A 27,924-nucleotide genomic window follows, 5' to 3' on the forward strand; every position below is an offset into this window, starting at 1 on the left:
AAAACAGATTATATCAGGCAGGGTGAGCTGCTATCAAATACATTAAGGGAAAAATTTTATCCAGGCCCTATTATAAGGGAAACTTTTGAAAAACATCTTAATATCTTCCCAAAGAGGAGTATCACACAGGCTCAAGAATCAAATGGGGTAATATTTATCACAGGGTTTAATGATTAGATATAAAGCTATTTCAAAAATCATTTGTAAACATTGGAACATCTTACAAGTAGGTCCAATTTTGCCCTCAGCTTTGCAAATCACCTTCAGACGAGTAGGCACTCTCAAAAACATAATAGCCCCCAGCAAATTACAGTCTCAATAGAAGGGGAGGTCTATGGACATTCGGTCCTTTTTTGATCACAGGACAGGCATCTTCGAATGCAAAAAGAGGTTATGTCTTACCTTTCAATTTATTTTATCACCTGCTCTTCAGAGTTCGTATATTTAAGTCACAACAAACGCACATTGCATAAATGGATTGGTGTGCATCACAGATTTATTCAAGATGGATGTGACAAGCACATCATACCTCGTCATTTCCTCCGGGCCCATAATAATGATATTGGGTGCCTGGGGGTAATTGCTATTGAGTGTATTTGTAATGGTTCTCTTACTGCCAATGAAAGGTACTCCTGTCTATGCAGTAGGGAGACCTTTTGGTTCTACAAGTTAGGTTCTATGTCACTAAATGACCTCAAGGAAGACCTTGAAATACACAATATTGTCTGATTTACACACGGGGGCATTCTCTTCGCTTATATTTATTTATTTTTTGTCCCTCCCCTTTTTTATTAATATGGTTTCTTCCCCTCCCTTATTTTTTGTCCTATAACACATGCTGTCTGGCTTTGTTAGTTATTTTTGATATAACATTGGTATTGGTATTGTTTTGCCCTGGGATTATGGGATCTTTTTGGTTTTGCAATTAGGTGATTCCATGGTTATCATTACAGGTAATCTTCTGACCAGGACGATTATGATTCATCTCCGTTCTGGTGTATTACAGGTTTAACTGACCTTGCACAATCTCTTGGTGAGTGCATATACACGCACCTGTTTTTGTTTTATTTTGTTTTGTTTTTAATTTTTTTTTAATTTATGTCATTTTTAATATTGGTTATTAATTGCTGATAAACCACTAATTAGTGATTAATGGTTAGTGGTTTTTGGTAAATTATTAATGATTTTATTATTAATTATTATATTGTAGTATAGTTTATTACTATTGCTTTTAGGATTGCTGTGATATTTTTATAATGTTTTTAATACATTTTTTATGTGATTGGGGTTATAATGTCCTATTTTATATCTATTCTATATGTTAGTTTAGTGCGAGGGCAATGGTAAAAGAAAGTGTGGAATATGCATTTTAGATTTTCCATCAGCTGGCTCCCACCTCTCTCATGTTAGTCAATATAAATATCCTTGTTTGCCATAGATCACATGACTTGATAAAGTGCCGGAGCGCGAAATGCATTGTCACGGCAACCACATAGCTTGCCATCTCCCTGCATCCACGGCTTCCTCCTGGCGACTTCCGGGTTTTCCTGTGAAGTCACTTCTGGTGCGCCTTGCTAATTTAAGGAGTCCCAGGGCCCCGACAGTCCATCAGTAGAACATTCATACAGCTACTGGCTGTCCACTAGCCGACTACAAGAGTCCTTTCTTCCACCATAGCTGCCATGTATAGTAATGGACTGCCACCCACAGGAGTAGGATACTAGGCAGAAATATAAACTTGGCAACGCATATGGGCAGTCCTAGCTGGTATAAATCCCCCTCTCTGCTATAGGCATTCAGTTTTTTTCTGCCTAGTTTCAGGAGTAAGGACCTAGCTCCCTGCTGGGACCTTTGCGGAGATCTGCAATCAACTGCTGGGCTGGGCGGCGGGCTGGATAATCTAGATCCAGTGGTCACCCTAGTCTGGCTATCCAATGCATGCAGACCGCCAGCTAAGCGCTAGGTCGGCCACGACACAGGTCAGGGGCAGGCCAGCGAGTTAAGCGTTCTCGCGGGGACGCATATGACCGGGCTACAGTGTCCGCATCATAGTGCTTTCCTGGCCGACAGCCCCCACTTCTGTGGCGAAGCACATTTGTCTGTGGAGCGGTGCCCGCACCTCCGTGGATTGGTAAGTGCAGTTGCCCCCTCTCTTCCAGACGTGGTTCTGTTTTGCTTGCATCTATCTAGCAAGGTTACTCTGTGGTGTAAGCAAGAAGCTGAGATATCTGCAGTGTGTAAATGTGCTTTTACTATACAAAAAAGCTGTACATACAAAACTATTACAATCTTAGGAATACAATACAAGACTGATAGATATCTATAACAAGCAAAATGCCTAGTAAACTGAACAGCCTATGGTCTATAATAGTACAAATACACTTAAAGGTTACTTATCTTCTGTTACTGTATGTTCGTGATCTCCATTGGCAACTATTTTTCTGGAGCATAAGGCACTGTTCTTCTATCATGGGTGGCTTCTGATGTTACAGCATCATGGTGTGTGTGTGTGAATCCCCCTTTTTATGTGCCAGGCTGTTTACCATAGTTACCAAACAACAGAAAACATACCTGTTTTTTGTAGCTGTGTAGACAATGGACTGTTCAAAACTGTATCTACGTACCCATTGTCTAATCAGCCCAACACCTGACAGTAATCTAACAGTCATTCTTTCAGTTTGAGAGCTGAAAAAACCTCAAAAAAGTAAATCTCTTACTTGTGTACTGTAGCTATAGAGACAATAGCCTGTTCAAACTGTAATACAACAATGGTATCTAACCCCATTGTATGAAACTGCATTTGTTTGAGAAATCTACTCAAGCCAAAAAACTGACAATATCTCTATGACCAACCACTATTGTTATGTTATGTCCCATGTATCTTATGTCTGATTAATAAAAAAAAAATCATATTGTAACAAACGCAACACAGGTGCGGGGTGGATACTCACTGGGATGGTTGGACCTGCGGGTTCCCCTCCTCCCACCCAGGCCCCCCAGTGTGCTGCCGGGTTATCTTTTGGCCCCCTTGCCTATCCCCTTTTGCTTTGGGTTTACCTTTGGTCCTTGTGCCTAGGTTGGCTTCACCCTTATTACTGTTGGGTGCTGTGGTCCCTGTCCTGCTTCCCTGCAAGCAGAAGCTGCATGTTCTGTGGGGGGAGGGCGCTAGGGACAGCTGGGTCTGCATACCTGTATTCCTCCTGCATTTGGCATGGCGGGCTTTTCCTCCAGGGGTGGTGTACATTTTCCCTAAGATCTGTACACCTCATGGTAGTTGTTCCTGGCAGCCATTTGTTGTAGGCCACCTGCTGTTTCTTTGTTGTTGTTGCTGTGCTTGGGATACGGCGGCTATGTAGTTTTCCCTCCTGGTGGCTATTTTCTTGCAGTCCGGCGGTGGCCATTTTTAGGTGGCCCGATTGGCTTAGGATGCGATATGAAAGGCAATGATGCGGTGGCCATGCTTTTAAAGCCGCGCAGCGGTGGGCTGCTTTTACGGTTGGCCCCCTCCTCTGTTTCCTCCCGTGTGGACTCCCAGGTTTCCTCTTCCCAGTAGAGTTGCCACCTCATCCCTTTAAACCTGAACACATGGATTACACAGTTTTTGAGGCTAATTTATTGCAGATAAGGCACCAAGTGAGTTTAATTACCACCTTAATCAGCCACAGAGCCTGTGTAATTAATATGTGTTCGGTTTTAAAGGGATGAGGTGGAAACCCTACTTCCCAGGCGTGCTGCACCTGCACGTGGGCTCTGCTTGCTCTTCTGGTGCCCGGCTATCGGCACTCCTCCCTCAGTGGTGGTGAGTCCTGGTTGGGTATTGTTCCCTGCGAGCTCTGTGGGGTGTGTGACAGGCTCCTTTGGTGTGCTTGTAGGTTCACTGGCGGTGCCATTTTTTTTTGTGTGGGACCTCTCTCTCTTTGCATGGAATCTCAGGATCACACCTCTCTACCTGATCCCTTCCTGGAGGCAGCAGCTCCCTCAGGGTCGCAGCTTCCTCTTGACACACTCAAGTCCTAGAGTCCTTTGTTTTCCAGGTGGAGGTGGCATTTGGGCATAAGGTGAGGAGGAAGAACCCCCCCCCACTCTTTCCTGGTTTTTCAGCCTCATCGGATCCTAAGTCCGGCTATGCCGCCGCGGATGCAGTTAGTGTTGCGGGACCTGATGTTGCGCTCCCTGATCCTTCTGATAATGAGGATTATTCATCCACTGCTGTAGCAGCGCATGAGAAGGCGCTGGTGAATGCCCTTATATCTTCAGTGCGCAAAACATTGAAAATGGAGGATGTAGCTGAGGTAGTTGTAGATGTGGCTGTTCGTTTTGGTAAACACAAGCCACCTCAAGTGGCTAAGGCTTATCCTGCCTATTTTGACAAGTTTGTCTACAAGGACTGGGAACACCTAAAGCGACCCTTTGTGGTCCCGAAGCGTTCTTCTGTTTCCAGGTTGAATAAGGCGACCATGATCCCGGTGGAGGAGTCTCTCTCTTTTAAAGGTCCGGCTGACAGAAAAGCGGAGTCCGTGGCCCGCGCTATTTTTACTATTGCCGGTTTTGGCCACAGCCTTGGTATCCCAAACGCTCACTGAATGGGCTAAGCTTTTGCACCATGGTCTGGGTAGTGAGCAAGTTCCACCTGCTTACGTGGAGCTGGCGGGCCAGTTGGTTCAAGGGCTGCAATTTGTGTGTGATGCGTCCTTAGATAGGGCCCCTTTGCTTTTCAAGCTCTCCTCAGCGGTGGATCTTCGGCACGTACAATGGCTCCAGTGTTGTTCTGTGGACCAAACCTCCACAAAGGCTCTCACCGATTTTGCCCTTTCCAAGGTGACCACCTGTTTGGGGCTACCCTGGATGACATCTTTAAGAGTCTCACAGGGGGAAACAGCACCTTTCTTCCACAGTTTAAGAAGGGAAAGGAGCCCGTTGCAAGTGGGGCCCTTCTTTCTCTGTGCACAAAAAAGCCTTTTAGTTCCCCTGGAACCGCGGACAAGGGCAATAAATCCTTTAATCCTTCCCCAGGAGGTTCTATGCGACCCTGGTCTGGCAAACCTTTGGCCCGCAGACAAGTCCTCTTCAGCATGAAGGTTTGCCCCACCCGTGTACGGGGTGGTTGGAAGTCTTTGCTGGTTTGCGGCCCTGTGGACCTCCTTAATTTCTGACAGGTGGGTCCAGAAGGTGATCCTTTCCGAGTACAACCTCTTGTCCTCCAGAGAGGTTCTTCCCTTCCAATATGCATCTCTTTCCAGATCGCCTGCAGGCTCTCTTCAAGGCGGTGCAGGATCTGCTACTCCAGGGGGGTTATCACTTCGGTTCTGGCCTTGGAGCGGTTTTGAGGGTTTTATTACAACCTGTTTACAGTTCCAAAGAGGGAAGGCAGGGTTCATCTGATTCTGGATCTCAAGGCCCTGAATCGCTTTGTGCGGATGCAAAAGTTCAAGATGGAGTTCCTTTCGGTGTGTGGTGGCCTCCTTACATCAGGGGGATTTCTTGGCCTCAATCTACATCAAAGATGCCTACCTGCACATTCCGATTTGTGCCTAGCACCAGCGTTTCCTCTGCTTTGCAGTTGGGGAGACGCACTATCAGTTTGTGGCTCTCCCTTTTGGTCTCGCCTCCGCTCATCTGGTTTTCACGAAGGTGCTGGCACTGGTTCTGGCATTGCTGCGAGAGTGGGGTATTGACATGATTGGTTATCTGGAGGACCTCCTTCTACAGGCAGAGTCCTCCTCAGCATTAGGGATGTTGGCATGGAACATAGGGTGAGTACATGGATTGAAAACTGGCTACAAGGGCGAGTTCAGAGGGTGGTGATAAATGGGGAGTACTCAGAATGGTCAGGGGTGGGTAGTGGGGTTCCCCAGGGTTCTGTGCTGGGACCAATCCTATTTAATTTGTTCATAAATGACCTGGAGGATGGGATAAACAGTTCAATCTCTGTATTTGCAGACGATACTAAGCTAAGCAGGGCAGTAACGTCTCCGCAGGATGTGGAAACCTTGCAAAAAGACCTGAACAATTTAATGGAGTGGGCGACTACGTGGCAAATGAGGTTCAATGTAGAAAAATGTAAAATAATGCATTTGGGTGGCAAAAATATGAATGCAATCTATACACTGGGGGGAGAACCTCTGGGGGAATCTAGGATGGAAAAGGACCTGGGGGTCCTAGTAGATGATAGGCTCAGCAATGGCATGCAGTGCCAAGCTGCTGCTAACAAAGCAAACAGAATATTGGCATGCATTAAAAGGGGGATCAACACCAGAGATAAAACAATAATTCTCCCACTCTACAAGACTCCGGCCGCACCTAGAGTATGCTGTCCAGTTCTGGGCACCAGTCCTCAGGAAGGATGTACTGGAAATGGAGCGAGTGCAAAGAAGGGCAACAAAGCTAATAAAGGGTCTGGAGGATCTTAGTTATGAGGAAAGGTTGCGAGCACTGAACTTATTCTCTCTCTGGAGAAGAGATGCTTGAGAGGGGATATGATTTCAATTTACAAATACTGTACTGGTGACCCCACAATAGGGATAAAACTTTTTCGCAGAAGAGAGTTTAATAAGACTCGTGGCCACTCATTACAATTAGAAGAAAAGAGGTTTAACCTTAAACTATGTAGAGGGTTCTTTACTGTAAGAGCGGCAAGGATGTGGAATTCCCTTCCACAGGCGGTGGTCTCAGCGGGGAGCATTGATAGCTTCAAGAAACTATTAGATAATCACCTGAATGACCGCAACATACACGGATATACAATGTAATACTGACACATAATCACCCACATAGGTTGGACTTGATGGACTTGTGTCTTTTTTCAACCTCACCAACTATGTAACTATGTAACCTGGCGATCATAATCCATACCTCGCTGGAGTTTGGTTGGCTTCTGAACTACCAAAAATCTGCCCTGACCCTGACTCTCAACTCTGTGCTTGGATTTGGATGGATTTTGGAGATAACGGTATGTTGGGGGTTAGCAGACATTGACTTGTTTACAACCAGAGCAAACGCCAAAGCAAAGCTCCATTTTTCTCTTAATCCAAGGTATCCAGCAGTGGCAGTGGATGCTTTTCAGAATCCATGGGACTTCAACACATGTTATGCGTTCCCTCCACTACATCTGATTCCTCGAGTTTTAACCTCCCTGGTGGTATGATTATTTCAGATTTTAGGTGCTGAAAGCGGTACCATTATTTTGCACAGAAATTTGGCATTTTATATTGTAGGCCTGTAATTCTTAGGAATAATTCACTTAAATCTGTCCAAACCATAGTCTAGTAGACATCCCGGGTATGATAAATTTTGAAAAACGAAATAAAAAATTATAATATAATAAATAACTATAAATAATTATAACAAATAATAATAATAAAAATTATTCAATAATGTAATCAAATCAAAAACACTGAAATTTGCTCAGTTTCAGAATTGTCACTTTCGTTACTTTTAGTGTTTGGTGATGGATTTTCCCACAAATCACTATCACTCAATTCTGCGAGTGATTCTAATTTATTATCGCTGTTTTCTAGCTGGTCTAAAAGCCACTTTTGATGTAAAGGGACAGTTTTGGTTGCTATGGACAATCTCCAGTTTCCAGGCAGAAAGAACAGTATTTATAATATAAAACTGCATGCAGGACACTGGACAGACCACTAGGGACAAAGGGGATGTGTAATTATTTGATACAGTAATGTAATCTGTAAGATTACAGTATACTGTATCTATACTGTGTGTTTCACCTTTGAATTTGCCGCCAAACTCCGTCCCCATGCGTCGCAACGCTCGCAGGGAACGGAGCTCGGCACTGTGAGTCGAGCGAGACACAGCGGCTCGCCGATCACAGCAGAGAGACATCGCAGGAACCAGGGGACAAGGTAAGTAAACTCTTCCTGGATCCTGCGATGCGATCCCGAGTCTGGCTCGGGGATACCGCTTTTGGTATTGAAAATCCACCCCGAATAGGGGGGTTAAACAAATGTTTTCAAATACAGTCAGGTCCATAAATATTGGGACAGCAACACAATTCTAATCTTTTTGGCTCTATACACCACCACAATGGATTTGAAATGAAATGAACAAGATATGCTTTAACTGCAGACTTTCAGCTTTAATTTGAGGGTATTTACATCCAAATCAAGTGAACGGTATAGGATTTACAACAGTTTGTATATGTGCCTCCCACTTTTTAAGGGACCAAAAGTAATGGGACAGATTAACAATCATCCATCAAACTTTCACTTTTTATTACTTGCTTGCAAATCCCTTGCAGTCAATTACAGCCTGAAGTCTGGAACGCAGAGACATCACCAGACGCTGGGTTTCATCCCTGGTGATGCTCTGCTAGGCCTCTACTAGAACTGTCTTCAATTCCTGCTTGTTCTTGGGGCATTTTCCCTTCAGTTTTGTCTTCAGCAAGTGAAATGCATGCTCAATCGGATTCAGGTCAGGTGATTGACTTGGTCATTGCATAACGTTCCACTTATATCCCTTAAAAAACTCTTTGGTTGCTTTCGCAGTATGCTTCAGGTCATTGTCCATCTGCACTGTTAAGCGCCATCCAATGAGTTCTGAAGCATTTTGCTGAATATGAGCAGATAATATTGCCCAAAACACTTCAGAATTCATCCTGCTGCTTTTGTCAGCAGTCACATCATCAATAAATACAAGAGAGCCAGTTCCATTGGCAGCCATACGTGCCCAAGCCATGACACTACCACCACCATGCTTCACTGATGAGGTGGTATGCTTTGGATCATGAGCAGTTCCTTTCCTTCTCCATACTCTTCTCTTCCCATCACTCTGGTACAAGTTGATCTTGGTCTCATCTGTCCATAGGATGTTGTTCCAGAACTGTGAAGGCTTTTTTAGATGTTGTTTGGCAAACTTTAATATGGCCTTCCTGTTTTTGAGGCTCACCAATGGTTTACATCTTGTGGTGAACCCTCTGTATTCACTCTGGTGAAGTCTTCTCTTGATTGTTGACTTTGACACATATACCCCTACCTCCTGGAGAGTATTCTTGATCTGGCTAACTGTTGTGAAGGGTGTTTTTTTCACAAGGGAAAGAATTCTTCGGTCATCCACCACAGTTGTTTTCCGCGGTCTTCCGGGTCCTTTGGTGTTTCTGACCTCACCGGTGCGTTCTTTCTTTTTAAGGATGTTCCAAACAGTTGATTTGGCCACACCTAATGTTTTTGCTACCTCTCTGATGGGTTTGTTTTGTTTTTTTAGCCTAATGATGGCTTGCTTCACTGATAGTGACAGCTCTTTGGATCTCATATTGAGAGTTGACAGCAACAGATTCCAAATGCAAAAAGCACACTTGAAATGAACTGTGGACCTTTTATCGGCTCCTTGTAAATGGGATAATGAGGGAATAACACATTAGAATTGTGTCGATGTCCCAATATTTATGGACCTGACTGTAGCTAAAATGTTGATACTTATTGCTCCATTTTGGCCAAGAAGAGCCTGGTTTCTCAGTTTCTCTCCCTGTCAGTGGACCCGCCTTGGACTCTGCCTTCCAGGAAGGATCTGATCTACCATGGACCCTTTTACCATCACAATCTAAAGATGTTGAATCTAGCGGCATGTGCGGAAGACTAATTAATTATCTACCTACATAATATATCACTACACATGGCATCTAAAGAAGACATGCTGAGATGTAAGGGTCTCTCAGATAGAGTTGTAACCACGCTCCTTTAGGTCCATAAGCCAGGTGCTAGAGATATCTACCATAAGGTGTGGAAGAAGATCTTCTCCTGGTGTTTAAATAGAAATAAAGTTCACATGGATGCTCCTACAATCTTGGATTTCTTGAAGGAGGGATTTGAAAAAGGTCTGGCTGTAAAGCCTAGCACACACGGGCTGAATGTTGGGCGGCATTGGCCGGTTCAATAGAAACCATCCAACCTTCAGCCCGTGTGTACTGGAGTCAGTGTGTACTGGACAGAAGCCAGCTTGTCAAAGGGGCAGGACCAAAAAAGGTCTGCCGATCAGCTCCCGATCAGCGCTCTCAGTCAATGACTGAGAGTACTGACAGGAGTGTTTTGACGCAGGGGTCCCCCATCAGAACACAATAGAACAGCAGGAGAGATCGCTGTACTAACGTTGGATAGTTAGTACAGTGGCTCCTCCTGAGTTGTCATTTTTTTTTTCATTCAGTCCTGCTGGGTTGAACAGAAAAAAAAAATACTAGTATGTACTAGGCTTAAGTATTTTGAAAGTACAGTTTACCTGTTTACTTTCAAAGGACGCTGCAGGAAGACCCTCTTATCTCCAGATTTTGCAAAGCAATTTACAAAAAACAGGTCTCCTAAAATACAAAAGATTCCGAGCTGGGCTTCCTCAGTTTTCAGAGGAATCCTCAAGCCATCTTTTGAACAGCTATCTGAGACCTCCTTGAAGCTCTTAACTCTCAAGACCGTGTTCCTGGTAGCCATCACAACAGCCAGCACGCAAAGTCAGTGAAATTCAGGCACTATATTTGTGAGCAATTTCTTCAAGTCATGAAAGGCAGCATAATCTTACATACAGACCCAGAATACATTACTAAAGTCGCCTCGGCATTTCACAGGACATAATATTACCTTCTTTCTGTAATAATCCTTCCAATAGCAAAGAAGAGGAACTTAGTCTTCTCGATTTGAGACAATGCTTATTGACCTATCTGGAAGCCACCAAAGGATTTAGGACTTTGGACGCTCTGTTCAATTTTTTTCACAGGCAAAACAGGCTTCCGAAAACAACATAGCCAGATGAATCAGGTTAACAGGCTCTGAGTGTTAACAAATCATGCAGCAAGATCCTCTTCAAGGTCTGACCACTCATTCTACCAGAGCTTCAGCAGCATAAAAAGCTGGCGCTACCCCAGAGCAGATATGCAAGGTGGCAACATGGACAAGTTTCTCCACATTTGTCCGCCACTACTATTTGGATTTGTTATCCAGCCAGGAACAAGCGTTTTGGAGGAAGGTCCTCCAGGTGGTTGTTGCCCCCCCTTAGTCTGGTGAGTACTTGTTCATCCTCTCAAAGGCTGTCCAGGAAGACGACTGGGGGAAAATTGGAATTACACTTACCAGTAACTCTATTTCCAGTAGTCTTCCAGGACAGCATGTTCCCAAACTACTTGGTTATTTTTGACTTGTCTGTTTGTTTTATGTTTTTCAAGGCCGTCCTTCAGTTCTCATTTTAAACTGAATCCATGGAACTAGGAAAGGATTTTTATCCTTTCCCAGTTTCGTGTGAGTTTCTTTGTTTGGTCTGCTGGCTAAATGAAAAAAAAACTAACAGTGTATGGCCAGCTTAAAGAGTAACTCCACTTCCATTGAGAAAAAAAATCCCCACTGAGTGATGATGTACATTTTAAGAATTTTAACAAAGTTTCTTGCAGAGTCCTAAATTTTTCTGCTCTGAAATAAAAACAATTCCAGTATGCACTTTGGATACTAATTCTGAATGGGAGAGACTGGTTCTCAGAGCTGTGAAAATGTGGAATAGACTCGCTCAAGAGCTAGTTCTGGCCAGTTCAGTAGATTGTTTTAAAAAAGGTCTGTATTCTTTGCTAAATGCACATAATATAACTGGATATTTTCATTTATAGGTAAAGTTGATCCAGGGAATATTCAATTGCCTCTTGGGGGATCAGGAAGGAATTTTTTTTCCCCTGCTGAAGCAAATTGGATTATGCTTTTTTTTTGCCTTTCTCTGGATCAACTGGGTATAGTATTGTATGTATAGAACTATACATGTATACATACAGTGGATTTAAAAAGTCTGCACACCCCTATTGAAATGTCAGGTATCTGTGATGTAAAAAATGAGACAAAGATAAATCATTTCAAACTTTTTCCACCTTTAATGTGACCTATAACCTGTGCAACTCAGTTGAAAAACAAACTGAAATCTTTTAGGAGGGGGGAGTAGAAATAAAAAACTAAAATAGCGTGGTTGTATAAGTGTGCACACCCTCTTATAACTGAGGGTGTAGCTGCGTTGAGAATTAAGCAATCACATTCAAACTCATGTTGAATAGGAGTCAGTACACATCTGGCATCATTTAAAGTGCTTCTGATTAACCCCAAATAAAGTATAACTGTTCTTGTTTGTCTTTCCTGACATTTTCTTAGCCGCATCCAAAAGCCATGTTCCTCAGAGAGCTTCCAAAGCATCAGAGGGATCTCATTGTTAAAAGTTATCAGTCAGCAGAAGGGTACAAAAGAATTTCCAAGGCATTAGATATACCATGGAACACAGTCTTCATCGAGTGGAGAAAATATGACACAACGGTGACATTACTAAGAACTGGACATTCCTCCAAAATTTATAAAAAGACAAGAAGAAAACTGGTGAGGGAGGCTGCCAAGAGGCCTATAGCAACAATAAAGGAGCTGCAGGAATATCTGGTAAGTACTGGCTGTTTGGTACATGTGACAATCTCTCTATTCTTCATATGTCTGGGCTATGGGGTAGAGTGGCAAGACGGAAGTCTTTTCTTACAAATTTTTAATTTTTTTAAGAAAGAACATGTTTATTGTTAAACTGAGGACATTTATACAGAGGCGGTATATATCATATCATACCGAAAAGTAGACAAGAAAAAAAAGTAAAAGAAAAAAGAGGGGGGCATCATACATTACTTGTACATGGGTGTGCTTGTCATAAAAAAATACAACGTTACATAAAACCATACATGGCTACAGCGACATTAGTTGCAATTTCTGTCAGATGGAGTGGCCATAACTAGCATTCCCGTCCATTGGTTTAATAAATATGGTTAGTTAATCCGTACAAGTGCTCGTCTTGTCTAGCCATTTATCCCATACTTTGTGAAATTTAGTTGGGCAACCTCTGTTTTTGTACATCACCTTTTTGTATGGTAGTACTGTGTTTACTTCCCTAATCCAGGCTTGTAGAGTGGGGGGTTCTATTCTCATCCAATGCTTGGCTATTAATTTCCTGGCGCTAAATAGTGATTCGCTAAGAAGTGTAATCAGGGATCTGTCAGTGATGGCATCTGGGAGTAACCCAAGAAGGCATGGCCTGGGGACAAGTTGAACTGGTGACCCCATGTGGTCGTGAAGGAATTTTATGATTTGTGCCCAGTAGCTTTGTATTTCTGGGCATGACCAGAGTAAGTGAAAGAATGAGCATGGGTTGCTAGAGCATCTTGGGCAGTTTGGGTCCTGATGTGGGGAGAATTTAGCAACTCTGGATGGTGTAAGGTATGCCTTGTGTATTATATACAACTGAGTTAATCGATCAGAAATTTTAGGTGATGTAATTTTAACGTTTGCTAGTATATCTTCCCAGTCAGAGTCGTCTATAGGCCCCACATCATCCTCCCATCTGAGCCTTGCTGTGTCTATAATCCGTGCTACCGATTTGGTGCGGAGTATAGTGTAGAGGGTGGATATGAGTTTTTCTGGGTTTGTCCCTGTGATTATGTCTACAAGTGGTAGTACTTGGGGGTTAGGAAGTCCGTGCCCGAACTGGGTTTGGAGCGCGTGTCTCAGCTGTATGTAGCTAAATTGCATGTGGGGGGGGGGGGGATCAAATTCCTCACAAAGTGTCTGGAAGCTTCTTATTCCAAATACAGTAGTAATCTGGAACAAGAACACTATTCCCTTGGCTGCCCATCTAGTGGCTCCTGGTAGAGAGATCAATTCCCTCAGCTGGGGGTTGTGCCATAAGGGTGTGTGCGAGTGAAAGTAGTCGGCTCCATTTAGTTTAACTGCTTTCTCCCACACATGTCTATGTTGAGATAGCAATAAGTCTCGGTCTTTACGTTTGTCATGTTTGCTGCTTTTCCTGAATATCACTTGTAGTGGGGAGTGCATGTCACTATTTGGTTTTTTGCATATTAAGGCTTGGTATCTAGTCTCGTCCGTTTTGTGGATATGGTAAAAGTGCGAAAGTTGTGCCGCAATGTAGTATGTGTATAAATCCGGTAGGGTTTTTCTTACAAATTTAGTCCAGCTAAATTTTGCAAAAACAAATCTGAAGTCTCCCAAAAGCATGTGGGAACATGTGTTATGGTCTGATGATACCAAGGTTGAACTTTTTGGCCATAATTCCAAAAGATTTGTTTGATGCAAAAACAACACTGCACCTCACCAAAAGAACTCCATACCCACCATGAAGCATGGTGGTGGCAGCATCATGCTTTGGGGCTGTTTTTCTTCAGCTGGATCAGGGGGCCTTAGTCAAGGTAGAGGGAATTATGAACAGTTCCAAATGAAAGGAATTCTGGTTCTGGGCGACCACCCTGGTTAACTTCGGCAGACCACCATGACCCCCGGTACCGTGAGACACCCAATGAAACACGTGAAACAAGATGTAAGTTCAAAAGATGTCTGAGTTTATTGAGCGCGAAAGTAGCTTATATTCAGTATAGACCAAAGGAGGAGGAGTGGTTAGTTTAATGCATACGTGTCTAGGGTTATACAAGTTTGTTACTTGATATATATCTATCACGAGTTAGATAAGACATCTGGTCATTAGTCACATATCTTGGGTGATCGCCTAAGGCTAAACAGAATATACATTCCGAGGAACAGGTTTGACCGCAGTGAGCACATGGGGGGGGGATGCTGTGCAAGCATTCTTGTACATTCTTACACAAGTTTGAACTTAAACAATAAGGGACTTCGTACAGCATGGCGGGGGGTATACAAACTAGTCATGATGGTTCATCCATATTATTACAATCCCCTCTTAAGTCATGGACATGACTTATCCCGTTTCATTGTAATATACTCATCTTGGTTTTTGTAATATAAGCTGAGGTAAGTTTTATTAGCAGCAGCTGGGTCAGGGGTTTGAGTAGCCCGGGAAATTAAGCACATAACAAGTTTGAAACAAGCATACACGAACAAGATAAAAAGCAAGATCATTATAATAACCATAGCAATGTCTTTTATCCATGAGATTATCCCACTAAGGCCAAAGCCTCCTATGTTGTTAAAAGAGCTCCATGTCTTTGCTAGATCCCTTGCTTCGATTTGTAGTTTGTCTACCTCTTTTCTGTGCTGTGCAATGATTTCTTAGTAATCGGGTACCTCTACACTGGTGTTATGTATCCAAGTGCAACATTCATAGTCCTCAGTTATTTCGCACAGCCCAGTGAGTGCAGCACTCATACTTTCTATTGCTAGATCATGGAGTTCTAACTGTTTTCTGATAGCCCTTGTCTCTAGGTTTAGTTTTGAAATGTCATCAGAATTCTTGTCTAATATCTCGTCTAATATTTTAGAGTAGTTGTTCAGCCTTTTCATCATATCAATTCCCCATCCTGTCCCTGAGGGGAACCATGCCCAGGCCATGTCTTTCTCTAAGAACAATTCTCTCTTGTGGCGGTGCTTGAGAGGGTACCTGGGGTGTATGCTAGCCTTCAACAGGTGTCCACCCTTATTGTCCCCCAATATACCCATTATTGGAATCAGTAATGCAAGATAGCACCATCCCTGAGGGTCCATGGGCATCCATGGATGACATGTTTTCCCACAACTGATCTATGTACTGTTCCCCAAGGCTAGCGGCTGGGTGTTGAGGATTTGCTGTGCATCAATAGAGACCTGCAAGAGCTAAGAGTGAAAGCAGTTTTCCCATCCCCGTATCAGTATTTGTATTATTCATAAGGGTGTACAGGGTTTCATTTAATTTACAATCTGTGGTGACAAAAGGTATGGAAAAATCTGGGGCCATGGAAAAGTTAATTTTAGTATGGCTACATACCTCACCACCCTGCGATGAATTTCCCAACCTAAAACACCAATCAGGGAAGTGACTTCTGCCCATGGCTGGAAAGGTGATGGTGTTGTTTCCTAATGTTATTGGTACTTTAGTGAGGGTAATGGGAGGTGTTCCATTCAGGAAGGGGGTGATATTCAAGGGTACAGCCATAAGAGGGATACGTGCTATGCTAGGATGTAGTTTACTACATATCCCAAAATTTTCATATCCTGATTTCTGGGCATAGCTATATTTAAATTTAAGTGACAACATTTTTTCTGTGAAACTATCAGTTTTAGTTCCCTCATAATCTCAATACACATCCCTTCTATGTCTAATAAGTGTATTATTAGTAGTGTTATTGGGTAGGCCACACATGCCTCTAAGGGCCCCCAAGTCTTCAGGATGATAAATACAGTGAGTTATCATCCATGTTGGTAAGAACACCATCAAAGTTATCAAGAACAGGAGGCCCAAGGCCTTTCCAGAAGTCTGTGGTGAAATAAGCAAGGTCATCTTTTTCAGAGTCTTGACCACCTGCTTTACTCACTGTTTGAGGATTTGTATCACCTGCTTCACCTCTCTGTGCTTTATCTTGCTTCTTAGGTGTTTGGTTCACCTTCTTCACTTGGATCCAAGCCTGTTGTCCCTCTACCAGAATGGCTGTTCAGGTAACCGCAGTCACTGTAGTCAGGGGTCCAAATGGGTACTCTTGCTTCTTGGTACGATTCAGTTGCTGGACCACTACGATATGTCCCACCTGGAAAGGGTGAGTAGGTTCCTGTGAAGAAAAAAGGAGAGGTGCGAGCAACACATTTTTCAACGCTGTCCAAAGTCTCAATCAATTTCTTAACATACTCCTCTTGTATGAGATCAAGATCCCCTCTTTCTAACATTAATCGCTGTCTGGCCCATGGGGTGGGGAAGGGTTTGCCCATCAAGACCTCAAACGGAGAGTACCCCGTGGTTTTAGAGGGAGTCATTCTTACCTCTGCAAGGACTGCAGGAAGTACCTTTTTCCATCCGAAAGTTCCCCCTGTGGCTTTCCTGATTTTATCTTTGAGTGTCCTATTCATTCTTTCTACTATCTCTGAACTCTGGGGGTGGTATGGGATGGGAAACTTCCAGTCAATCTTCAGTGTTTTCACTTAATCTTGCTATACTTTGGCTATAAAGGCAGGACCATTGTCTGACTTAATTTGAAGTGGGCATTTTGGGATTATTTCCTGTGTAAGGATTCTGACTACTGTTTGTGCATCTTCCTTTGTGGTGACGAACACTTCTGTCCATCGTGAGAACATATCTGCCATTACAAGTAAATATTCCTGTCTCTTTCCTAGTTAGGGCATGTGTGTAAAATCGATCTGAAGATGAGTGAATGGTGTGGACGGGTAAACAAGGTGTTCGTGTTTTGCCCTGTGTGGATTTCTTGGATTGTTCCTGAGGCATGTGATGCATCTTGCAACATATGATTTTACTAATGAGGGAAGACTGGGGATGAAAAAATCTTTGTCCAATAACCCACATGTAACTTGCCAGCCTCTGTGTCCTACCCCATGATACTGTGAAATAAATAGGGGTGCACTAGCTACGAGTATGCATGGTCTCCCCTCTTGGCAGAAGAGCCCCGAGTGCATCAGGGAGGGCAGTTGAAGACATGTCAGACCTGGGAGATGTATCTTGGTTTATGAGGTCCGAGCACTCATGCTGAGACACTACTTCATCTTCCTCACCTATGGTCATAAAGGGGCCTTGAAATGTGGCCCTGTCCCTCTCTCCATGGTCCTTACCCGCCACCTTATTATGGCTCCTTAATTGTTGTTTTATTAATGGTGTTCAGGCAGCCAAAGTGTTCACCTTTTCCTGGAGCTCTACCATTTGTTCCTCTGTCCTTCTTAGCTCTAACTCACAATCCTCTTAACTTTGCCTTTGCCTTTCTTATTGCTTCCTCATAATCTTCTTCTGAAATTGGGTATTTATCATCAGATTGGACCAGCATCCTGTCTGTGTCAGCACTAGACTCAGGTTCAGGACTTCTATTAGGGCGTGGTCTCTGCTGCATGGCATGGTGTCCAGCCAGCAGGTCTATATCTTCCTTCGTGAGACTGGGATAGATTTGGTTTGTGTATGGTGGTGAGTTGAATGGGAGGGGAGGGGCAGTTGGATCTGGTCTCTTTTTACCTGCCTCATCCTTATGTTTTCTATCAGTATCCTTTCTATTTGGGTTTTTAGAGGGCTTCTTTTGTTTCTTACTATTTCTCTGAAACCAATAAGGGGCATATTTTAACCAGTTCCCCCCCTTTTTTCATGTACTCCATGTCCCACTGGGGATCACCGGAATACCATGGGAAGGCTTTCTTGCCTCCAAGATATAAGCCCTTCACTATGTAAAATTCATCATTATCTCATTCTCGAGGGAATGGGTCACTACTGTGCATACTTTCTGTCCACCCAGCCAAGTTAGACACCCAGGGGTTTATAAACTCATAATCAGTTCCACATACTCTGGCTACATAATTCTTACAATTTTCCCCAGGGTTTGGAGGAGTTGGGAGATCCTTTCCCTGCGACTGACCCATTATCACAGTGAAAGAAAGACTGCCTTACCTTGCAGTTTCAGTTCACACAACAGATTATCTTATACTTCTATGCGATAGATAAGAAAAGCAAAATACAGATGTGGGCCCCGTTGGTAATTGCCTTATTAACACCAACACCTTTCCTCCTTCCCAAAAAGAGTGTAGTACTACTTATTTAAATTTACAAAGTCCTTCCTGAGGACTAGGGATGAGCCGAACACTCCCCGGTTCGGTTCGCACCAGAACCTGCGAACGGACCGAAAGTTCGCACGAACGTTAGAACCCCATTGACGTCTATGGGACTCGAACGTTCGAAATCAAAAGTGCTCATTTTAAAGGCTAATTTGCATGGTATTGTCCTAAAAAGGGTTTGGGGACCCAGGTCCTACCCCAGGGGACATGTATCAATGCAAAAAAAACTTTTAAAAACGGCCGTTTTTTCGGGAGCAGTGATTTTAATGATGCTTAAAGTAAAAAAAAAAAAAAGTGAAATATTCCTTTAAATATCGTACCTGAGGGGTGTCTATAGTATGCCTGTAAAGTGACGCGTGTTTCCCGTGTTTAGAACAGTCCCTGCACCAAATGTCATTTTTAAAGGAAAAAATCTCATTTAAAACTGCTTGCGGGTTTAATGTAATGTCGGGTCCTGGCAATATGGATGAAAATCAGTGAGACAAACGGCATGGGTACCCCCCAGTCCATTACCAGGCCCTTTGGGTCTTGTATGGATATTAAGGGGAACCCCGCACCCAAATTAAAATAAGGAAAGGTGTGGGGCCACCAGGCCCTATATACTCTGAACAGCAGTATACAGGCTGTAGGTTTGTTGTTAAGTAGAATCTCTTTGTAATTTTGAACGGGTACATTTTTAACGTGTTTAGCTCCAGCCAAAAAATCTTTTTTAAGCTTTTTGGAAAACATAGGGAAGGGTTATCACCCCTGTGACATTTATTTTGCTGTCTTTCCTCCTCTTCAGAAGATTTCACCTCACTTTTTGTCCCAATGGATTGGAAAGCATCAGTGGAAAGGAGAAATGTTTTTCCCATATTAACTCTTACAGGAGAGAATTTCCCTTCCTAGGGGTAGATTTCACTTCCTGTTGTCTCCTTCCGTTTGCAAGTAGGAGTCGTTTGTAAGTTAGTTGTTTGAAAGTAGGGTCTTGCCCTATATACTCAGCAGAAATTTGGGCCTTAGGTGTTGCTGTGGCCACAACACTGTAAGCCCTCACAGGGCTCTGCTGTGAAATATTAGATCAAGAATTGTAATTACATGCCCCTGTTGAACAGGAGCTGAAAAATTAGGCCTTAGGCACTGGTGCTGGTGCCACAACACTGCAACCCCTCACAGACACTCTAGTTGGAATGCAGGAACGAGCCCTGCTGCAAAGTATTGCATCAAAAATTGTAATTACACGCCCCTGTTAAACAAGGGCTGAAAAATTGGGCCTTAGGCACTGGTGCTGGTGCCACAACACTGCAACCCCTCACAGACACTCTAGTTGGAATGCAGGAACGAGCCCTGCTGCAAAGTATTACATCAAAAATCGTAATTACACGCCCCTGTTAAACAGGGGCTGAAAAATTGTGCCTTAGGCACTGGTGGTGGCACCCAGAACCAAAAATGTTCTTACAAGCTATCAGCGTGATGATTGAGGAGGAAGAGGATAATTACTCAGGGATAGTCACTCAGCATCAGCATAGGCAGTCTTTGAAGGGATCTGAGATTTCAAAAAAAATTATTCGGTTACATCAGCATCAGGTGCTTGGTAGCTGGTGGTGATCCAAGACTCATTCATTTTTATGAAGGTCAGTCGATCGACCGAGTCAGTGGACAGACGCACCCTGTGATCGGTTACCACGCCTCCAGCAGCACTGAATGTGCGTTCCGAAAGAACGCTGGATGCAGGACAGGCCAGTAGCTCAATTGCATACTGTGCAAGCTCTGGCCAGTGATCCATCCTCAAGACCCAGTAACCCAGAGGATTTTCGGTGGGAAAGGTGTCCAAGTCTGATCTTGCCCCTAGGTATTCCTGCACCATGTAAAACAGACGCTGGCGATGGTTGCTGGAACCGATCATACCTTGGGGCTGCGGACCAAAAAATTGTCTGAACGCATCGGTCAGACGGCCACCTTCTCCACCGCTCCTTCTTTGACTGACCGAAGCCTCAGCAACACGTTGTCCAGAAACAGGAGTTTGTAACCTCCCAGTCTCTGGGAACGCGTTGCACAGACCTTTCTGCAAGGCCTCCCGAAGATGTTTCATCCTCTGCTCCCTCTGCGATGGCAAGATAAGGTCCGCAACCTTACCCTTGTAACGTGGATCAAGGAGGGTTGCCAGCCAGTATTGGTCCTTCTCCTTGATACCACGAATACGAGGATCCTTACGCAGGCTTTGCAGGATCAGGGAGGCCATGCAGCGTAGGTTTGCTGAGGCATTCGGTCCGGAGTCCTCTGGGTCACTAAGGACGACATGGTCCGCAGCCACCTCCTCCCAGCCACGTACAAGTCCATGTGTTTCTTGGGACTGATCCCTTAAAGACTGCTGCTGATGCTGAGTGCCAGGCTCCACCTCCATACTGACACAATCTTCCTCCTCCTCCTCCTCTTCCTCCTCCTCCTCTTCCTGTGTGATCGGCGGGCACGCAGGAACACTGTCTGGATAAAGGGGGCCTTGAGAGCTAAGGAAGTCCTCCTCTTCCTGCCTCTGTTCTGCCTCAAGTGCCCTGTCCATTATTCCACGCAGCGTGTGCTCCAACAGGTGGACAAGGGGGACAGTGTCACTGATGCATGCACTGTCACTGCTCACCATCCTCGTGGCCTCCTCAAATGGTGACAGGACAGTGCATGCATCCCTGATCATGGCCCACTGGCGTGGGGAAAAAAAACCAAGCTCCCCTGACCCTGTCCTGGTGCCATAGTCGCACAGGTACTCATTGATGGCCCTCTGCTGCGTGTGCAGCCGCTGCAGCATGGCCAACGTTGAGTTCCACCTGGTGGGCATGTCACAGATTAGGCGGTTCTTGGGCAGGTTAAACTCCTTTTGGAGGTCCGTCAGCCGAGCACTGGCATTATATGACCGGCGGAAATGCACACAGACTTTCCTGGCCTGCCTCAGGACATCCTGTAAGCCCGGGTACCTGCCCAAGAACCGCTGCACCACCAAGTTAAGGACGTGAGCCAAACAGGGCACATGGGTCATTTGTCCCTGTCGGAGGGCAGAGAGGAGGTTGGTGCCATTGTCGCAAACCACCATTCCTGCCTTAAGTTGGCGTGGCGTCAACCACCTCTGAACCTGCCCCTGCAGAGCTGACAGAACCTCTGCCCCAGTGTGGCTCCTGTCCCCCAAGCACACCAGCTCAAGCACCGCATGGCATCTTTTGGCCTGCGTACTTGCGTAGCCCCTTGAACGACTACGGAGCACCGCTGGTTCCAAGGAAGAGGCCATGGAGGAAGAAGAAGAGGAGGGGGTGGAGGAGAGAGGTGTGTCACAATCATTAGCATTTTGGAGGCGTGGTGGCGGAACAACCTCCAACACTACTGCACCTTGTCCTGCATCCTTCCCAGCTGCCAGCAGAGTCACCCAATGCGCCGTGAAACTTAGGTAACGTCCCTGTCCATGCCTGCTGGACCATGAGTCAGCGGTAATATGCACCTTACCGCTGACCGCCCTGTCCAGCGAGGCATGGACATTGCCTTCCACATGCTGGTAGAGAGCCGGAATTGCCTTCCGTGAGAAAAAGTGGCGTTTGGGTACCTGCCACTGAGGAACCGCACATTCCACAAACTCACGGAAGGGGGCAGAGTCTACCAACTGAAAAGGCAGCAGTTGAAGTGCTAGCAATTTTGCCAAGCTAGCATTCAACCGTTGGGCATGTGGATGGCTGGGAGCAAACTTCTTTCGGCGGTGCAGCAGCTGGGGCAGGGAAATCTGCCTGGTACAATCTGACGTCGGTGTACCAAAATCAGATTGCCCACAAGTACGTGGCTGTGACACACCTAATTCTACACCTTCATTACTCTCAGTGCAGGTCTCAGAGAGGACTGAAGGTCTAGTGGGGTTGGAAATCTCAGCTGATGAGGAGCAAGCAGAGGTCCTTTTTGTTCTTTGGTGTGGGTCTTTTAGATACGCTTGCCAACGAACTGCATGGCAGGTCAACATATGGTCTGGTCAAGCATGTGGTACCCAAGCGGGAGATGTTTTGGCCACGCGAGATACGCTTGAGACATATGTTGCAAATAGCAGCGGTGCGATCTGATGCACTCGTCTCAAAAAAGGCCCACACCAAAGAACTTTTTGAATAACGCGCAGAGACTGCAGCGCCCTGCACATGTGGAGCTTTGGGGTGTGATGCAGTCAATGTGCTGCCCTTAGGCTGGCCCCTGGAGGGCATCCTGCCTCGTTGGTGATGTGCCGCCTCCTCCTCCTCCTCCTCCTCCTCCTCTCTCCTATCAGGCACCCACGTTGAGTCAGTGACCTCATCATCCCCTCCCTCCTCATCACTGGAGCAAACCTGGCAGTATGCTGCAGCAGGGGGAGCATGACTGCCAGATTGCTGTCCTTCTTGGGCACCCCCTCTGTCCGTGCTCGTGTTACTGCCTTCATCGAGCTCAGTATCTTCATCAGAGCCTTCCAAACGCTGGGCATCCTCCTGGAGCATGTACCCAACACTGTGGTCAAACAGTTCGAGGGACTCCTCAGGAGGACATGGTGGGGCTAGGGAAGGAGTCACTGATGACATTGAGCCAAGGGAAGAGGCCGCTGCTTTGCCAGACAAAGTACCCTGGGCATGGGTGAGAGAGGATGAGGAGGATGAGGACGGCTTGGTCATCCACTCGACCAAGTCTTCCGCATGTTGCGGCTCAACATGGCCAGCTGCCGAAAAAAAGGTCCACGTGCTGATGAGGATGCACCGTCTCCACGACCAGCACTAGACACAGAGCCTGCTTGCCCTCTCTTATTGGCTTGTGACTGTCTGCCTCTCCTTCTTGGCCTTCCAGACATACTAATGGCCTGTAGCTGCACTAAGCTGGGATATATATATATGTACTGATACTGCAGCTAGCAAAATCAACTGCCTGCCTGTAGTATGAGAACACCACCAACCTTCTACAGGTAGCTTTAGCTGAACACTGTGAGGTGGACGCACCCCACTAACTTGTAGGTTTAGCTGAACACTGTGAGCAGGGCGCACCCCACTAACTTGTAGGTTTAGCAGAACACTGTGAGCAGGACGCACTGCACTAACTGTAAATAGTCTAGCTGCCTGACTGTGGTACTAATAGGATCAAAAGAACACCAGCAATTTTCTTTAAAATACTGTAACAAGACAAGCCTGCCTGTCAGTAAGAAGATAACAGGAACGGATCTAGCTGAACACCGTGAGCAGGACGCACCCCACTAGCTTGTAGGTTTAGCTGAACACTGTGAGGTGGACGCACCCCACTAACTTGTAGGTTTAGCTGAACACTGTGAGCAGGACGCACCCCACTAACTTGTAGGTTTAGCAGAACACTGTGAGCAGGACGCACTGCACTAACTGTAAATAGTCTAGCTGCCTGACTGTGGTACTAATAGGATCAAAAGAACACCAGTAATTTTCTTCAGGTAGCTGTATTTACTGTAACAAGACAAGCCTGCCTGTCAGTAAGAAGATAACAGGAACGGATCTAGCTGAACACTGTGAGCAGGACGCACCCCACTAGCTTGTAGGTTTAGCTGAACACTGTGAGGTGGACGCACCCCACTAACTTGTAGGTTTAGCTGAACACTGTGAGCAGGACGCACCCCACTAACTTGTAGGTTTAGCAGAACACTGTGAGCAGGACGCACTGCACTAACTGTAAATAGTCTAGCTGCCTGACTGTGGTACTAATAGGATCAAAAGAACACCAGCAATTTTCTTCAGGTAGCTGTATTTACTGTAACAAGACAAGCCTGCCTGTCAGTAAGAAGATAACAGGAACGGATCTAGCTGAACACTGTGAGCAGGACGCACCCCACTAACTTGTAGGTTTAGCTGAACACTGTGAGCAGGACGCACCCCACTAACTTGTAGGTTTAGCAGAACACTGTGAGCAGGACGCACTGCACTAACTGTAAATAGTCTAGCTGCCTGACTGTGGTACTAATAGGATCAAAAGAACACCAGCAATTTTCTTCAGGTAGCTGTATTTACTGTAACAAGACAAGCCTGCCTGTCAGTAAGAAGATAACAGAAACGGATCTAGCTGAACACTGTGAGCAGGACGCACCCCACTAGCTTGTAGGTTTAGCTGAACACTGTGAGGTGGACGCACCCCACTAACTTGTAGGTTTAGCTGAACACTGTGAGCAGGACGCACCCCACTAACTTGTAGGTTTAGCAGAACACTGTGAGCAGGACGCACTGCACTAACTGTAAATAGTCTAGCTGCCTGACTGTGGTACTAATAGGATCAAAAGAACACCAGCAATTTTCTTCAGGTAGCTGTATTTACTGTAACAAGACAAGCCTGCCTGTCAGTAAGAAGATAACAGAAACGGATCTAGCTGAACACTGTGAGCAGGACGCACCCCACTAGCTTGTAGGTTTAGCTGAACACTGTGAGGTGGACGCACCCCACTAACTTGTAGGTTTAGCTGAACACTGTGAGCAGGACGCACCCCACTAACTTGTAGGTTTAGCAGAACACTGTGAGCAGGACGCACTGCACTAACTGTAAATAGTCTAGCTGCCTGACTGTGGTACTAATAGGATCAAAAGAACACCAGCAATTTTCTTCAGGTAGCTGTATTTACTGTAACAAGACAAGCCTGCCTGTTAGTAAGAAGATAAAAGAAACGGATCTAGCTGAACACTGTGAGGTGGACGCACCCCACTAGCTTGTAGGTTTAGCTGAACACTGTGAGGTGGACGCACCCCACTAACTTGTAGGTTTAGCTGAACACTGTGAGCAGGACGCACCCCACTTACTTGTAGGTTTAGCAGAACACTGTGGGCAGGACGCACTGCACTAACTGTAAATAGTCTAGCTGCCTGACTGTGGTACTAATAGGATCAAAAGAACACCAGTAATTTTCTTTAAAATACTGTAACAAGACAAGCCTGCCTGTCAGTAAGAAGATAACAGGAACGGATCTAGCTGAACACTGTGAGCAGGACGCACTGCACTAAATGTAAATAGTCTAGCTGCCTGACTGTGGTACTAATAGGATCAAAAGAACACCAGTAATTTTCTTCAAAATACTGTAACAAGACAAGCCTGCCTGTCAGTAGGAATATAACAGGAACGGATCTAGCTGAACACTGTGAGCAGGACGCACTGCACTAAATGTAAATAGTCTAGAAGATAACAGGAACGGATCTAGGTAAACTGAATACAGTGTATATATATATATATATATATATATATATATATATATATATATATATATATGCAACACCTGGGATGCATATATATACACAATACACTTTAAGTGCAGCTAACTGACTGACTGTCCTGCCTAATCTAGCTAACTCAAATGAAATGACACTGTCTCTCTCTCTCTCTAAGCACACCGGAACACACTGCACAGTGCCGCCGTGCAGGCGGCCTTATATAGTGTGGGGCGTGTACTAAATCCCCTGAGCCATAATTGGCCAAAGCCTCCTTGGCTTTGGCCTGTTAAGGCGGCGCTGTGATTGGCCAAGCATGCGGGTCATAGTGCATGCTTGGCCAATCATCAGCAAGCAATGCACTGCAATGCCGCAGTGAATTATGGGCCGTGACGCGCCACACGAATTTGGCGCGAACGGCCCATATTGTTCGGAATTCGCCGAACGGGCGAACAGACAATGTTCGAGTCGAACATGGGTTCGACTCGAACACGAAGCTCATCCCTACTGAGGACAGGTTTACCCAAGACCGCTTTATCACTTATAAGGCGTGGTCCGTCTCCTTTCGAATAAATTTAAGGGACTGAAGCTTTATCAGAGCCGCGGACACCGGAAGTTGCGTCACTGGTACGTAAACCGGAAATGCGTTAACACGTTTCACCCTTCCTCCAGGATGTCCTTGATGAAGCCCTGGAGGGGCGCAACGCGTTGACGCATTTCCGGTTTACATACCAGTGACGCAACTTCCGGTGTCTGTGGAACGCACACCACCGATGCGAACCCAGAAACACACTGATACACTGATGCCTGTTTTTCTCATCTGTCCCGTGAGAGGCGTTTGTCAGTGCACAGTGTCTTAGTGCCGTCAGTACTTCACAATGTTATATTTCTTTCTTTTTATATATATATGTGATCCTCCGTGGTCCGTATGGAAATCGTTTGTGGTAGCCTCACTATTCTTTTTACTCCAGTCATCTGGAAAAGCCTCTCCAAGTTCTGTTTTTAATTCATCACAGCCCCATTAAGCGTTTTTGACCCCCGGACTGCACAGCTGAGCATCCATGATTTCTGGTGAGTGGGGTCACATGAGGGGAGCATATCTTTGATGTGTGGTCCTTGAGGTTTCCTTATCACCTGGCTGTGGATTTTTTTACCATTATCAACAATTATTAATAATTTTTTTGCTGTCATCAATAATCCTTTCACTTTATTATTTGATGTATCACTATTGCAATTGTGCACTTTATATTGTGATTGTATATGTTTAAATCACTCCACTAGTGCTGTTAATATTTGTTCACTTATCTCATAAGGTTTTAGCACCTTTGCTAATAGTGGTTTCCACATTTATTATCTCACTCTTTATTCCATTAGCGCTAGTTTTAGTTTGTTTTATACATTCTTACACAAGTTTGAACTTACACAATAAGGGACTTCATACAAAATGGCGGGGGTATAAAAAAATGGAGACATGATGGTTCATTCATATTATTACACCAGATACCAGTCAATATTGGCACAAAACCTTCAGGCTTCTGCTAGAAAGCTGAACATGAGGAGGAACTTCATCCTTCAGTATGACAACGACCCAAAGCATACATCCAAATCAACAAAGGAAGGGCTTCACCAGAAGAAGATGAAAGTTTTGGAATGGCCCAGCCAGAGTCCAGACCTGAATCCCATTGAAAATCTGTGGGGTGATCTGAAGAGGGCTGTGCATAGGAGATTCCCCCGCAATCTGACAGATTTTTTTGCAAAGAAGAGTGGGCAAATATTGCCAAGTCAAGGTGTGCCATGCTGACAGACTCATACCCAAAAAGACTGAGTGCTGTAATAAAATCAAAAGGTGCTTCAACAAAGTTATTAGTTTAAGGGTTTGCACACTTATGCAACCATATTATTTTAGTTATTTATTTTTACTTCCCTGCACCTAAAAGATTTCAGTTTGCTTTTCAACTGAGTTGTACAGTTTATAAGTCACATTAAAGGTGGAAAAAGTTCTGAAATTATTTATCTTTGTCTCATTTTTTAATCACAGAAACCTGACATTTTAACAGGGGTGTGTAGACTTTTTATATCCACTGTATGTATATATTTTATTTTTTTCCTTTTATTAGTTGGAACTAGATGGTCTTGTGTCTTTTTTCCGCCATACTATGTTCATTATAATCAGCTGGTGCACTCCTTGTGTTCTAATGAGAAAAGCTGCAGTGTCTGCATCCCTTTAGATGGATTTATCCCTTGTAGACTATCTCAAAATAACTAAC

At 44.7% G+C, this 27,924-nt stretch overlaps 1 protein-coding gene across 2 annotated transcripts; it reads left to right on the forward strand.

The window, feature by feature from the left end:
* The first annotated feature begins 950 nt into the window (after positions 1-950).
* LOC141106274 (uncharacterized) lies at positions 951-27,663 on the forward strand. 2 transcript variants are annotated; one of them, XM_073596911.1, is made up of 4 exons: positions 951-1,033; positions 12,120-12,395; positions 16,330-16,394; positions 27,158-27,663. In XM_073596911.1, exons 2-4 carry the CDS (start codon positions 12,135-12,137, stop codon positions 27,456-27,458), a joined length of 627 nt encoding a protein of 208 aa, XP_073453012.1. In that variant the 5' UTR covers positions 951-1,033; positions 12,120-12,134; the 3' UTR covers positions 27,459-27,663. The 2 variants fall into 2 exon arrangements, 1 of the variants encoding a protein (XP_073453012.1); XR_012235707.1 differs by lacking the exon at positions 16,330-16,394.
* Positions 27,664-27,924: the final 261 nt, after the last annotated feature.

This window comes from Aquarana catesbeiana, linkage group LG08, assembly GCF_042186555.1.
Source record: "Aquarana catesbeiana isolate 2022-GZ linkage group LG08, ASM4218655v1, whole genome shotgun sequence".
NCBI lineage: Eukaryota > Metazoa > Chordata > Amphibia > Anura > Ranidae > Aquarana > Aquarana catesbeiana.